This window comes from Pristiophorus japonicus, chromosome 2, assembly GCF_044704955.1.
Source record: "Pristiophorus japonicus isolate sPriJap1 chromosome 2, sPriJap1.hap1, whole genome shotgun sequence".
Taxonomy (NCBI): Eukaryota; Metazoa; Chordata; class Chondrichthyes; family Pristiophoridae; genus Pristiophorus; species Pristiophorus japonicus.
Genome location: NC_091978.1, coordinates 198,841,452 through 198,857,452, shown reverse-complemented (window position 1 = coordinate 198,857,452; position 16,001 = coordinate 198,841,452). Strand labels below are relative to the sequence as shown.

At 42.0% G+C, this 16,001-nt stretch overlaps 1 protein-coding gene across 3 annotated transcripts in view; it reads right to left on the bottom strand.

The window, feature by feature from the left end:
• Positions 1–16,001, bottom strand: part of ccdc149a (coiled-coil domain containing 149a) — a 227,162-nt gene that overhangs the window by 57,312 nt on the left and 153,849 nt on the right. For all 3 annotated transcript variants that reach the window (XM_070863485.1, XM_070863493.1, XM_070863499.1), the window contains 2 exons: positions 9,582–9,726; positions 4,753–4,829 (listed from right to left, as the gene is read on the bottom strand). In XM_070863485.1, coding sequence (XP_070719586.1) covers positions 4,753–4,829; positions 9,582–9,726 — 222 coding nt within the window. The remainder of the gene's footprint in view (positions 1–4,752; positions 4,830–9,581; positions 9,727–16,001) is intronic.

Here is a 16,001-nt window from a genome sequence, read left to right as displayed (position 1 = left end):
TCATATTGATTGGACAAATCAAATTGGCAAAGAAGCCTTGAGAAAGAGTTCAAAGAGTGTATTCTGGATGGTTTCTTAGAACAATATATTGGAGAACCAACCAGGGAGCAGACTATTTTGTAATATGTAATGAGGCTGGTTTAATTAATGATCTCATAGTAAAGGATCCTCTTGGGAAGAGTGATCAGTTTGAGGATGAGAAAACTAGGTCTCAAACTAGTGTCCTGAACTTAAATAAAGGCAATTACAAAGGTATGAAGGAGGAGTTGGCTCAAGTGGACTGGGAAAATAGATAACAGGTTAAACAGTAGATAAGCAGTGGCAAACATTTAAGGAGATATTTCATAACTCAATGGAGGAGGAATGTCTTCTCTGAGGGTTGTGAATCTTTGAAATTCTCTACCCCAGAGAGCTGTGGAGGCTCAGTCATTGAATATATTTAATGTGGCGACGGACAGATTTTTGAACGATAAGGGAGTCAAGGTTTATGGGGAGCGGGCAGAGAAGTGGAGCTGAGGCCAAGCTCAGATCAACCATGATCTTATTAATGGCAGAGCAGGCTCGAGGGGCCAAATGGCCGATTCCGGCTACTATTTCTTATGTTCTTAATGTATACAAGTTTCTCTGCCTTCACGCTCTTCCTGTCCCCCCCCCCCCCCACTCTCACCTCCTTCTTCCCCACACCCCCATTCCCTGCCTTCGACCAACTTGTGGATTGAACAGTTCTCTATCCCTATCCTACATCCAAAACAAGCAAACAATTGCTCCTCCCATGTGGAAAAAGAATTCTGCCTCACCTCTGCAAAGGAGCAATCCGTTCCCTCCCTCAGCTTCGAGAAACCACATTGGCATCATCCTCTTCTCCCTCCCCAACAAGGAAATCAGACAACAGACCCCCCCCACCTCTCCTGCCCCCTGCTCCCCCCCCCACCACCACCCCAGTCTTTACCCCATCCCGATCAGAAAACAACCCATGGTTGCTCTTTCCCCACCCCACCCCACTGGGAAATGACACCTATTCAATTCTCCCCCCCTCTCACATCAAGCTAAAATCCTCTCCTCTGCCAACCTCCTTCCCCACAGCAGAAAATCATTCTGCATGACCTCCAGTGATGGAAATGTCTCTGATCCAGTAAAAAAAAAATCACTAAAGAAAATGAACAAATTTTGTCCATTGAAACCATTTCCGTGTGCAACCCTTAGTTATTACAATAGAAAAAAAAATCTCTAAAACAAAATCTTAAAACTTATTTTAAAACTGGAGTGGAGGAGATGCTATGTGATTTTAAGACCCAGGGCACTTCCCAGAAGAAGATTGGGGCAATCCAAGCTGCAGTATTCTTGTGTACAACCCAATGATGAATTATAGCAATACTGGAAGAGACCAGGGATTGCTCACTCTGCTCAATTGGAGAATGGTGGAAAGAACTGGTGTAATGTATGCACCTGTGAGTATGCACACAGGATTGTAGAACTGTTGTTGCTCCACGTTTTTATTGAATGTACGAGGTTGCAGCCCCTGTTCCATTATTTAAAGGGACTGCTCCTCAATTTCTGGCTGCACTTCAGTCCCACACTCCTGATCTTTGGGCACCCTGTGCGGAGGGGAGCGGGTAGGTCTGAAGGCCTCCTTGTAGGACTGCTCCTGGGCACGGCCAAGGGTGCCATCAGCCGGTCCAGGCAGTGGGCGGTCGAGGGGGTCGTTCAGCCTGACTGCCTGCCTCTCTTCCATGCTTACATCCGAGCCAGGGTGTCCTTAGAGATGGAGCAAGCAGTGTCCACCGGTACGCTCGCGGCCTTCCGCGAGAGGTGGGCACCCGAGGGACTGGAGTGCATTATTACCCCCGGCAACCAAATTTTAATTTGATTTTATATGTTTTAAAGTTTAATTTGTTTTCATTGCTGGTTTTAGTGTCCCCCTCCCCTGTTATAGGGGGCACTTGTAAATAAATTATGATTTTAGTGCCCAAAAACCCCCCCCAAAAAAACTACAAAAAATACAAAAAAAAAGGGCCTTGAAAAATGTTTGGAGTGTGGAGGGACATTTGATTTAACTGGTTAATTTTGTCTCCTATCAAAAGAGTTGTAGAGCTGTTGCTCCACCGGTACGCTCGCAAGCCTTCCGCGAGAGGTGGGCATCGGAGGGACTGGAGTGCACATCACCCCCAGGAACATGATTTTAATTTAATTTGATAAAGTTCCTGTTAATTTGGATTGATGGGCTCTAGTGCCCTTTAAAAAAGGGGGTACTTGATTTAAATTCAAAATAGTTGAAAGATCCCCATTAACCATTTATTGTTAAAAAGTTTTATTTTTAATTTGTTGGTTTTAGTATCCCTTTAATAAGGGGGCACTTGATTTATAGGTTTAACTTAAAATAGCTGTAGAGCTGTTGCAATTTGAAAGATTTAACTTTCCATTAAAATGTATTTGTTATTTGTGGGTTCTAGTGCCGTTGCAAAAAGGGGGCATTTGATATTACGTTCTGCTTAAAATAGTTGTAGAGCTGTTGCATTGGGAGTGGCTTAGCCAGTCACTTGACATTCACAAGACTCAGTAAAACCCCAGTCAGTTGGGTCTAGGTCATCCACGATGCGGCATGCACAACTAGGTGAGCCTAGTGGATGAACTGGTAATGTGTAGTGTGCTTGTTAAACCTTTGTTAATAAACCAACTGGTTCTTAATATGTCCAAAAACAAAGTACTGCAGATGCTGGAACCTGAAATAAAAACAGAAAATGCTGAAAATCTCAGCGGGACAGGTAGCATCTGTGGAGAGAAACAGAGTTAACGTTTCAGGTCGATGACCCTTCGTCAGAATTGGCGAATATTCGAAATGAATAAATTCTTAAGGAGCACTGGCAGGGGGAGGGGAGGAAAGAACAAAAGGCTTCAGTCCATAAGCGTGACCTGGAGCTTCAGGTTACCGGTAACTTTAATTCCCTGCTCCACTCTCACTCCGACAACTCCGTCCTCGGTCTCCTACACTGTACCAATGGAGCTCAATGCAAGCTCGAGGAACAACACCTCATCTTTCGTTTAGGCACTTTACAGCCTTCTAGACTCAACCTCGAGTTCAACAATTCCAGACAATAACCTTTGCCTATATTTTGCTCCCTTTCCTCCTTTAAACCCCACCCCCACCCCTGCCCCACCCCCCCAATCTTATGTATTTTTTCTCTTTCTCTGTTTCCCATGGCAGCTGGTAATTATTCCGCCATTCACACTCTATCTAGACTCATCTTTTTCTAACTTCTTGCCATTACCATCTCAAAAAAGCCCATCATCCCTTTGTCTCTCAAAACTCTCCTGTTTTCCATCCTATCACAGACCTTCCCTTTTGTTTTTTCCTCCCCTTCTCCCTTCAGTGCTCTTTAAGAATCTGCTCATTTCAAACACTCACCAGTTCTTACAAAGGGTTGTTGACCTGAAACGTTAACTGTTTCTGTCCACAGTTGCTGCCTGACCCACTGAGATTTCCAGCATTTTTTGTTTTTATTTTAGTTCTTGATATCAATGTGTTGCTATGAATTCTTAAGCAATGAACCCATGAAGCAAATACATTACAACAGGAAATTCATGAAAAGGAATGAAAAATATTAGCCTGGAATTTGCGGTTGACAGCATAATTAAGGATGTGCCCGTTTGCACCAGGCGTTAAATTACATATGCAATTGCTGTGTTCAGTTGTTGGGCAATGTGCCCAACTCTGCACCATCAATTAGAATTTCAATGTCGGTGCGGATCATCTGTCATCTGAGCTCGAGAGGTTGTAAGTTTGGGATTCAGCGCATGCACAATTGCATGCGGAAATCACAAACTTGCTGTCCATTTCAAAGGCGGTATAACGACGTACTTTGACAGCATACAGCATACCAACCGCAAATTCTGGTCCACTATCTTTTTCAGAGTGGTGATACTAGAATTTTGAGTTTTTTTATATATGTTAATTTCCTCGAACAGCCAGAAACAGGATGTTCCACAGCAGCTCCGAAGGCAGTTCATACAGCAACTAACACTGGGATACAGAAATTACAGTGTGGGATACCAGTATACGACCACTTAGCTCATTCAGTTAAAGTTTCATGCTCTTTTATTTTAGCAAAGGCGTTGGCACTTTGAAAAAAAATGGGTAATGACTCCACTAGAACAGCAGCAAGCTAAATTTCAGATGAATGTGTTAAGTATTCATGTGTGTGTATTCCATGGCATTATTTCAGGGCCTAGCTCTGTTAAAGCCAAACTTCAAAAATGTACCCAGCTGTGGTATGGGACAAAGTTTAGGACATCATACAAAACAATGCAACAGTGTGTAATGTGTTGCATCACTAACTTTACCTAACTGTTTTGCATACTTTAGTTTTGAAATGAATGTTGGCGGATGGCAGTGTGGAACCAAACATGTCAAATACAGACACAAAAAACACCTCCAAAAGCACAAATACAAGAAAAGATTGCCAAAAAGTCTAACAATGTTGTTAACAGTCATGAACAGATAAACACAGATAGAACAGCATTTTCTAATGTCAATTGCAATAATGTGATAAACTGTATGGACAAAAAATAGATTATTTAGTGATGTCTGACTCAGATGTTTGACTTGCACGTTTGACCAGAATCTAAAGTAATTTTAGTGGATCATGCCATTTTAAATAATTCCTATTCTGGACTGTTGGAGACTTAGCTTAGAAACATTAACAAACTGGAAAAGACTGCAACAAAATTAACATTAAAAAACAGTACTGAACTCACCAGGAAGACTCCACAAACCAGAAACTTCCAAAGTTCTCAGTTTTTTTTCCAATTCAGCCACACGATTGCCCAAAATTCTGCAGAGGTGAGAATAATTTCAAGGAGAGACTGGTTGAACAATGCTGCCTTCAATATATTTATGAAGTTTTATACATTCATTTTGTCACAACAAAGAAAATAAACCATAATATTAGCACGCCACTATTGTATTTTATGTATTAATCAAAGAATAATAGTCCCTCATGTCATGAGTTCAGAGCTTTCGTCATAAACTTTCTTGCAGCCAGTCATCCTACTTTGTGCATATAACTAACTTCAAAAGACTAGCATGGCAGACTCCATAATTTAAATGGGTTGGTTGATGGCAGTGACAATCATCTATAATATATTAAAATGATATGTCTATGTTCACGTCCCTTCAACTCTTTCCATTGTGAATTCCTATGCCCAACGTTACAATGGAAACTGCTTAAATACTCCCAGAGAAGGTGCTGTAGTGACACTATTGGCGGGAGGGTGTAATTTTAGAATTGGAAGTTTACTTCAGTAGTTTCTATTGTAAGTGCGGAGATAGGAATTAAGGATAGAATGCCTGACTTTCAAAGTGAGACTGAATGACACATGCGTGCCCTGCTCCAAGTATCCACCAGCCATTAACTGCACTTCACCTGAAGATTACACTTGAAATTCCATGGGAGATTAACAATAACATGGCAACAAGCCACCTAACTAGTCCATGTTGGTATTTATCCTCCACATGAACACATGACTCCTAATTCCTATACCTCCTATTTCAGTATTGTCTGAAAATTTGGACACCACTCCCTCTAGCCCTATATCACTGAATTATTTATGCTGAGCAGTGTGTAACACTGAAGTGAGTTATAGCCTGCACCCCAATCTCAGAGTTTCAATAAATATACAAACCACTTCAAATATACTCATTCTATTTTTAAAAACAACTGCAGCAGAATCCTATGACGGTCGTATAGTCTTGTAATACACTTCATGCCAACTGATTCTATCTGTAACTAGTATTTTGAAATACTGTAATAGTTTCATTATTTCACAAAATAATCCTAAGGTTTTAAGAGCAATGTTTAAATAACTAAAGAAGCATACCGTTCTTCAATAACACAAAGGGCTAAAAATTGCAGTTGGAGGCTTCCTGTGGGAGGAATGAAGACTTGCGCTCCGAGGTCAAGATGCGTAGCCCAGCACAGAGGTCCATGTATTCCAGGAGTGTATGCTGGAAAAATGTGGGCCTGGACCACCAATCAACAATATAGTATTTTCATTCATAGTAATGAGAGCTCCGAGCTCCCATTACTATCAATGAGAATACACCATAAATCAAATAAAACACACAGCTAAATAAAAAAAACATTAAAAAAAAAATTAATAGAAATTGCATTAAATTAAATGTTTGAGAAAAATTTATTGTTTTGAATTTTATTTTAAAAATATTTTAAGTGTTAAAAATAAACTTACCGTCATAGGCAGGGTTTTTAAATATAAAAAGTAGTAATATTTATTTTTCTATCTATTAAAGCTCTTACACTGGTAAAGTCTCTGCCCGCGAAGGCCCTTCTCCCAGGGATGCGTGCGATCTATCAAAACACATTTTGAAAGATCGCAAGTACCGGGTTCAGGCGCATGCACTTTGCGCGCCAAAATCCAGAACATGCGGGGCCTCTCCGGGAGCGTGGAGAGGCTGCAATTTCAGGGCCAATATTGTTCGAAAAAGATTAATTTTGTAAAATTAACTTAGTGATTTTCTTTTTGGCACTGATGCAGTGCTTTTTTTATTTAAGAAGGCTGATAGCCCTGAGATTATGTTTTTATCAAGATAAATTAACTTATTACTGTAACTTTCAAATTTGGTATTTTCTACAGTCTCCACAAAAGGTATTGGTACAAGTGGCACATAAAGAATAAGTAACACAGGTATTAAGTGCAGCTGGGCATATAATAGGTAAAACATCTCTTTCCAGATGTTAGTCGCAGCAATCATTGTACATGATCCTGTTTGTGACTGCATGGTGACAGCTGAGCTTCTGAAGCAAATACAGGATTTGCCTTGTTAGGCTTGTATATAGGCTTACAATGTTGTAGTAACCAGAATCAAATGATGGACTCCATTTAATTACTTCAATCTAAAATAACTGTTCAAAGACGTAGGCCTAGAAATTCGCGACCGCCACAAAAGCTGGCGGTGCCACCATGGCCAAGTGTTAACCGCTAAAAATGGTGACCTGGCAGGACCAACATAATGGTGCTGGGGACTAATTAACATTAGCTCAGCACTTAACTCACAGTGCAATGCCATCCTGGTGACATTCATCCCAGCAGGAGGCCCCAATGTAGCGTGGCCCAAACGTTGTTACAGCTAGAACAGCCTCTCTGAAAGCATTGCCGATCTCTTAAAGGGGCAATCCCTTCTGAAATGAAATAAATGATGTAAAAATAGGCAGTTTTTAGCCCTTAGAGCTCAACTGCCCACTGAAAAAAATTTACATTAAAAAGAATTCTCAAATGGCAGTTCAGCTCTTAAAGCTGAATTGCCTTGCGTACCTAAAAAAATAGGAAAAATGTTTCAGCACCAACACAAATAGCTCAGCAAGCCAGGAAAGGGGCACCCAGAGTCTCGCACACAGCATTCCAGCTTTGTGCAGGGGGTCAACACTGCAAGAGAGGTCCTCTACCCACAGGGGCTAGGCGGCTCTCCAGAAAGAAGGATGTGGGACCACATCACCGAGGCCATCACTGCCAGCAATGTCACCCCCTTGACCTGGCACCAGTGTCCAAAGAAGCTTCATGATGTCAGACCAGCGGTCAAGGTCATTGAACGCATTTCCAAAAGCCGTCTCCTACCAACTGCACCACTACCCTCGCACACTGCTCAATGCACGACTCCCAGCACTCGCCCGCCCCCCGCCCCTCCACCCCACCCCACCTCACAATCACTCTCCTACCAACAACCTGTACAAACACGAAGCACCTCACCCCCTTGGAGGAAACAGTGCTGGCCATTCTTGTCAGGGGCATGGCTGAAAGGACACAAGATGCTGGTATCCTCATACGTTATCGTCCTTCTCACATGCACCTCTTGCTTGCCCACTCGCTCCTCACCAAAACTCCACCCTTTTGCCATCTTCATTTCACACACCCAAGAAATGCAGCCTGCCCAGCCAATGGGGGAGGAGGGAAATAAAGAGAAAGAGAAAGAGGAGGACGATAAGACGACAAACACCATCGCTTGATTTGACACTCCCAGCCACCAGCTCCTCGAAGTCGCACCAAGTCAATATTTCAATAAATAAAAAAAAAATTAGGTCCAAAACTTAAATGTAACGTTTTTGAAAGATGTGTGTGTCCTTTAAGAGGTGCTGACAGCATCTCTGTCAGTCTGCCCAACACTGGGTTTTCATAGCGAGCTTCGAACCCAACGCTGAAGTCAGTGCTACAGTTGAAGTACACTGAGGTAACGTTAAGTTGGTACTGTACGCCAATTGACGTCACGCTGTCTTCATTTACATGTCCAGGACCAGCGCTGCTTTCGGCAGCACTAAGGTTTTCACCAAAATGGCGGCCGCCGAGTTCCGCGCCAGAAGGACAGCATGCAAATGGGTGGCGGTAAGTGGCCCAATTTACAGGCCAGTGTGTCTTCCTTACAGCCATTCAACCTTTTGATTATGGTGAAAATGGACTCTACATTTTTGAGCTCGATAGATGGTATGTCAATGAGTGTTGCAAATTTATTGGCTATGGATATTGATGTGCTAAGCCAGCTAAGAATTCAAACAAGGTGCACTTACCCATTATTAGCATTTCTTTGGGGGGGGGGGGTGCTTCATGATATTTAATATTAGAGAAACGTCAAGGTAATCTGCCTAACTGTCTTGTGCCAAATAGTACTGTTCTTTTGGTCTTCAAAGAAATTAGGGGATCTCTGTTTTTAAAACATACTGGACTCTTGAAGAATGTTCAGACTAAAGAGCCCTGAGTGTTCAACTTTTATTTTTGATGTGTAATTCCCTACTTCAACAATATAGCGAGAGACTTTGTTTTACTTCAAGAGACTGAGAGTCCAACTCGCTCTTTCTGTAGATATTCCAGGTGTAATATCAAAAGATGCTGCCTTATACTGCATCATATGCCTAGTATTTTTGCAGCTATATATTTTTTAAACTGCAAATAAATGTAATTATTTATTTTAACCCGTAGAGATTTGTTTAGTGTACAATATTTTTCACTATCCAACAGCTGGAGGAGATAGTGGGAATTCTACATAAATTCCAGTAGGAAATTTACCACAAATCAAGGTAGCAGTTAGGTGTGGGCTACATTATCCCTGAAATTGTAGAAAGCAAAGGATGCAGATTTCAGATTGCAAGGAATTACAATATAATATGTGAAAAAAATGTTTCAAAAGCCTGGATTAAAATATTTCTCAGTGTTATTTGCATAGATATCAATATTAAAAAAAACTGATGGCAGATAATACGGAGGGGTCCAAGTGGGACGTGGCTCCTATTCTTCCCATCCCATTTTTTATTTTCAGGATGTTTGTTGATGTAGGAAGATCAGGTCAAGGCTATGTTCCTCGATGAAGAGCTTTTATTCAGTTAAAAAAACAACTGCTCTGTAACTCATTAATCAGTTCAGTGGCGACAAAGCATTAAATCTTCTATCAAAATAATACCATAATTCAATTTCCTTGTTTCCAGGAATAATATAAAAACTGTAATAATTTACTTACAGGAAATCAACAGATTTAAAACCACAGCACGAGTGGCTCTTGATTATCAAGCAGAAGTAATACGTGCCTGTTAGTCTGTCGTTGATGCTGAAGGACCATGTTCTTGTCATGAATTGTCTCAAGTAAAGCAGTCGCCAATGATTTCAGATCTGAAATGGACTGTGGAGTAGCTGGCAGACTACAACCATGATCTTCCGACAATAGCTCCTGGACTGCAGCCAAGTTGCATAAAATAACATCAATAATATTAATATGCAAGAAAAAACACACTGTGGGATTGAAATTACTCTAACCAATTTTAGTAAAGTCAGTAAATACAAAATGAAATTTCCCATCTTTTACTCATAAACAACCTTTTGTTGAAATTATCAGCAGGTGTTTCACCCCTTTGTGACCAATGAATAATTATAGAATTATGATTCAATGATCCTGTGCTCCCAGTGGGGAGCAGTGCTCAAAAGGAGCATGGGTTGGAGATAGGGCTACAAAAATCATTAGTTTTACAACCCACACACCCATTGAGTACAGCTCCCCACGAGAAGTGTGAGACTACTAAAATTACCTTTATAACTTCACTGCATCACATTTATTATGCATTTCAGTAATGCTGCCGCACCACAGACTTAATCAAGGATAACCATCCTACAACACTTCAACATCGAACCATCACAAGTAGCTTTTGGTAATGGGGACAAATTCCCCTAGGTGTTAATTATCATCAGACCAGTTCTAACTCATCAAAATATTATGTGAGTTGGTCACACAGCTAGAAATTTTTTTTAATAAAAAATTAATTTTCCAAAACTGCCTTTAACAAGCTGCATGCTACATCAACTTTAATTTCCATCAAACAGCTTATATTTTTAATGCAGCTTTGCCAGCCAGGGTTGATTGACTGAAAGAAAATACACATCTTTAATAATTCAACTAAGTTCTGATTGTTTCCAGTTATGCTGGGGTTTTCTTGGAGGGGGGGCCAGTTGCCTTTCAGCCATTTTCAAGTCTTTTGAACTGCATAAGTTGGACTTTTCCCCCTCCTTTCCTTTAGGTAACGACTCTTGCTGGGGTACAATTCCGCTGTGCAGAAGATTGTCTGGTACCCCATGAATAGCATGAATAGCAAGCATTAGCAGATAACTTGGGAGGGGAGTGGGGTGCAGAGGGCGGGGGACTTACAGCTGAGTCTAATCCTGACTTCACCAAATATCTATACATACATGTAAATATGCAGTCCTCGCTGGTGCCGAGCAGGGACACAATTGGCCAGCTAAGCACAGATCAAAGATCAAACCTGGAACTTTCCTGGTATGTTTGGCTCCATATCACATACTACAGTGCAATTATCCATCAAAGCAGTTTATTGATGGACTGTCATAAAAATATCAGTGATTAAGAAAATGGAAATCATCTAATAGAATGTACAAATAAGAAAAATAATATTCCAAATGTAAACCATTTAATAGGGAACAACAAAACTGTGACCTTCCACCTTTTACCTGAAGTTTGCATCGCAAAAAAAAAATGGATTTTCACATTTTAAATGCATCTGTATAGACCAATCCCTTTCACTGACTGCAGGTTCCCATTAGTATCACACATTATGAATTGGTATACCTAACAATATTCTTACTTTTGCATATGAGGTTACTACACAGTCCATAATGGAGTGCATAGATCAGGTGATACCCATATTTTCTGTAGACTCGGAACCAATTCCAGACTTCAATATCATAAAGGTGAGAGAGAGAACCCAGGAAATTGTAGACCCGTTAGTCTACCATCTGGTGTGGGAATGTTATTGGAATCTATAATTAAGGACAGAGTGACGAAGCACTTGGAGAAATTTGAACTGATTAGAGACAGCCAACATGGATTTGTAATGAGGAGGTCATGTCTAATGAACCCAATTGATTTTTTTAAGTAACTAAAGCAGTCGTTAGGGGGATGTCTATGGATGTAGTTTATATGGATTTCCAGAAGGCATTCAATAACGTTCCACATAAGAGACTGTTACTTAAAATTAAAGTTCATGGAACTGAAGGCAAGTTATTGACTTGGTCCAGAGATTGGTTAGGCAGTAGAAGACTAGGAGTAGGGATAATGGCTATGCACTCAAGTTGGAAGGAAGTGACTAGTGGTGTCCCACAGGATCTATACTGGTGCCTTAACTATTCACTATATTTATTAATGACTTAGATAACACAATAGAGAGTCATATATCCAAGTTTGCCAATGATACAAAGATTGGTGGTATAGTAAGTAGTGTAATCGGAAGCATAAAATTATAAAGAGACACTGATAGATTAAGAGAGTGGACAAAACTGTGGCAGATGGATTTCAATGAGTTAAGTATGAGGTCATCTATTTTGGACAAAAAAGGAAAGATCTGAGTATTATTTAAATGGTGAAAAGCTAAGAACAGTGGAGATCCAAAGAGATTTAGGGTACACAGATATAGTAGTCAGGGACAAAAAATAATCAAAAAGGTTAATTGAAAATTAGCACTTTTAACTAGAGGGCTAGAATATAAAAGAGAAAGAAGTTTTTGCTACAGCTATAAAAAGTCCTGGTTAGACCACATTTGGAGTACTGGGCACTGCACCTTAGATAGGCTATATTAGCATTGGAAGGAGTGCAGTGCAGATTCACCAAGGGTTAAAATAGGAGAAATCTGAGGAGAGAATACATAAACTAGGCTTGTATTCACTGCAATACAGAAGATTAAGAGGTGATTTGATTGAGGTTTTCAGGACTTTGAAAGGAATTAATAGGGTAGATAGAGATAATTATTTTGCACTAGCGGGTGAGTCTAGACAAGGGGACATGACCTTAAAATCAGACCCAGGCCATTCAGGACAGATGTTAGGGCACACTTCTCCACGCAAAGGTTGATAGAAACGTGGAACTCTCTCCCACAAAAAGCAGTCGATGCTAGCTCTATTAATAATTTTAAATTTGAGATCAATAGATTTTTGCTACCCGAGGATATTAAGGGATATGGAGCCAAGGCAGGTAAAGAGAGTTAAGATACAGATCAGCCAGGCTCTCATTGAATGGCGAAACAGACTCAAGGGGCTGACTGGCCTACTTCTGTTCCTGTGTTCCTACAGTCTGCTGCTGCCGCCTAGCTGTTTGTTTGAGAGAGGACTTCCCCGATAGTCCCCGCACTACTGGAATAAGACTGCAGGTTTACTGTGCGAGAAACCAATTTATTTTTTGGTAAAGATTGCAGCTCTGAATGATACATTATTATTTGGTGGTTGGCTGGACCCGACACATGGGTGTGACATATTTCCCATCTTCTGCACAAGATGTTTCATTGGGTTCTCATAATAGGTGAAGGAGGATCAAACAAATAGTCAACTATACAAAGACATTACAGTTCCATTACTGGGACTATAATCTCTGAAACACATGGGTTTTTTCTCCTCTACAATTTTCTCTAAATATCCCTCGTCCACTGCTAAGGTGCAGTTACACAGACACTAGTGCGCCCCCACCTCCTCATAAATGGCCATTCTTTATAAATGTTCCTGCATACCAAGAGCTGGGAAGATATTCAATTATATGTCACATAAAGTCTGCCCCATTAATTCAAAGTCACCATTTGCTCAAAAAATGGCGAGCGAGAATCTAACCACCACCCCTTGACATTCAACCGCATTATTATTGCCAAATACACCACCATTAATATCTTGGGGGTCACCATTGACCAGAAAGTTAACTGGACCAGCCATATAAATACTGTGGCTACAAAAGGTCAAAAGCTGGGTATTCTGCAGCGAGTGCCTCACCTCCTGACTCCTCATAGGCTTTCCACCGTCTACAAGGCACAAGTCAGGAGTGTGATGGAATAATCTCCACTTGTCTGGATGAGTGCAACTCCAACACTACTCCAGAAACTCAACATCATCCAGAACAAAACAGCCACTTGATTGGCACCCCATCCTCCACCTTATACATTCACCCCCTCCATCACCAGCACACCGTAGCTGCAGTGTGTACCATCTACAAGAAGCACAAGAGCAACTAGTCAAGCCTTTTCAATAGCACCTCCGAAAACCGCAAACTCTACCACCTGGAAGGACAAGGGAACCCCATCACCTCTAGGTTCCCCTCCAAGACACACCATTCTGACTTGGAAATATATCGCCATTCCTTCATCATCGCTGGGTTAAAATCCTGGGGGGCCGAAATTGCCCTTGGCCCGAAACAGGTCTCACCTACCACTCTGTTGCATGGGGCGGACAATCCAGACAAATTCAGCTTTTTGGATGATGTTTCTGGTCTGTTAGTGTGGGGAGAGGGGTGGAAGTGAGGTTGAATAGGTGTAGCCGCCACTAGAAGGGCGGAAGTGCGGGCGGGTTGGAATGGCCGACGCTTGTAGTCTTCAGCGCCGCGCTGATGACGTTATCGCGCTGGCGCGTCACAACGTCCTTCTCCTTAAGTTAAAGGGGAGGGCCACAGTGAACTCTGCAGCCACTTCAGTGGAAAACACTGGGCCACCAGGGAGGGTTTCAGCCAGGAGGGAATGCCAGGCTGCCTATTGGCGGCCCGGCCGAAACCGCGGGCATAATTGTCGGCATGACCTGCCAGTCGGCCGTCAAAAAAAAATAAGATGGAGGCGCCGGCAGCACCATCTCCCCTTTAAGGGAGGCCGCGCTGCCGTACAGACAGTGTACCGACAGCAAAAGCTGTCAGTGGCACCGACCAGTGGCGGCACAGCTCCCGCGGGGCAATTCCGGAAAGAGGCAAATTCCCACGGGGCAATTTCAGAAAGGGGTTGCCACCGGTCGGTAAGGGGTCGGCTTGTATACGAAATGGCGGGAAAACGTGCAGAGTGGTCTCCTACACTGCTCCAAAAGTAAAGGAAGGCAATATTCAAAATGGCGGCCCCTCACGCGACTAGTCAGCCAGTCTGCACCAACCGGTGGCCGTTACTTTCAGGCAGCCACGGGCCTTATAGAAAGGGGCAATTTCAGCCTCTGGAGCTCCCTACCCAACCGCGATGTGGGAGTACATTCACCTCACGGACTGCAGCAGTTCAAGGCGGCAGCTTACAACCACCTTCTCAGAGGTAATTAGGAATGGGTAATAAATACTGGCCTTGCCAGCGCTGCCCACATCCCGAGAACGAATAAATAAATTCCGTAAAGCCCAGTTCTCTGCAGTCACACTAAGTATTGCCCACAGACCAATCAATATAATGTTTACTAGTATCTCTTTAAAGACAACTTATTACTATTAGTTGCCTGCATTAAACAGCAAGAAATCTAATTTAAATGCATTTAAATCACTGAACTTTAATTCCTTCAAACCACAAAGGACAGAAACTCAGTTATTAGCAAGACGAGACTATGTCAATCAACAATCCCCAAGTCAATTAAACCCCCATCCCACCTACCTTCAATAACCAAGATACACAAACTCTTGACTAAGTTGGAGTATTGACATGCTTGGAATATGAAGCATACTATTTCAGTTCTTGTACCATAATACTGCAGGTCCGGTGTCGCAACATCTGCAGCTCTGAAAATCCTGCTGTGAGGGGTGGTGCGGGGTGAGGTCTGCGGGTAATTTGAATTTCTCAAAGCACTATTGGAGCACGTGTATAACTTTATTCTTCTTGCAATACCCAAACATGTTTATGGGAGCAGGAATATATAGCTTCGTTGTAGGAGCCCACATCTGATCATGGTTAGAAAAACTGGGGGAGGGGCGATAACAGGGTGCTAATGACTTACCGACCGGGTGCGGCAAGATGAATGACCCATGCTAACTTGGCTGAGAGGTTTGCAGCGGAGGTAAGACCTTGCGCCACGATCTCCTGCGTCCGGAGATCGTGATGTCATTGCCGTGCGCATAGCCCGGTCATGTCCCAGACCCATAACTTCGGTTCCACCCCCTGCAGCACCCGGCACTTGCGATCTGTCAAAATTTCCTTTGACAGATCGCACGCATCCACGGGTAAACGGCCTTCGCGGGCGGAGAGTTGGACTATTTGCCCAACCCCTGCCCAGCGAGTGTCCTTAAAACTCTTTTGTCTGGTAAAAGTAGGTGTAAGGCCTGCGTTTACCAGCATTGGAGTTTTAAAAGATAGAAAACATACATTTCATGACTAACTTTTATATTAAAAACCCTGTCCATTAAGGTAAGTTTATTTTTCACACTATCAAAACATATTAAAAAAAAATTCTAAAAATGTTTTTTTTTCTAGAACATTTAATTTATTTCAAATTGTATAAATTTTTAATAAGTGAGGTGTTTTTTTTTTAAATTATGTACTGTGTTTTCTTTGTTTTTGGGAGTATTCTCATTCATAGTAATGGGAGCTCCGTACAAATGGAACTCGCCATTACGATCAATGGGAATATTAAATTTTCATTGGTGGTCCAGGCTCACGTGATCCCAGGATGCACGCATGCTCCTGGGATGTGTGGGCCTCTGCACTGAGCTGCGCATCTAGACCTCGGAGCGGAAGCGTTCA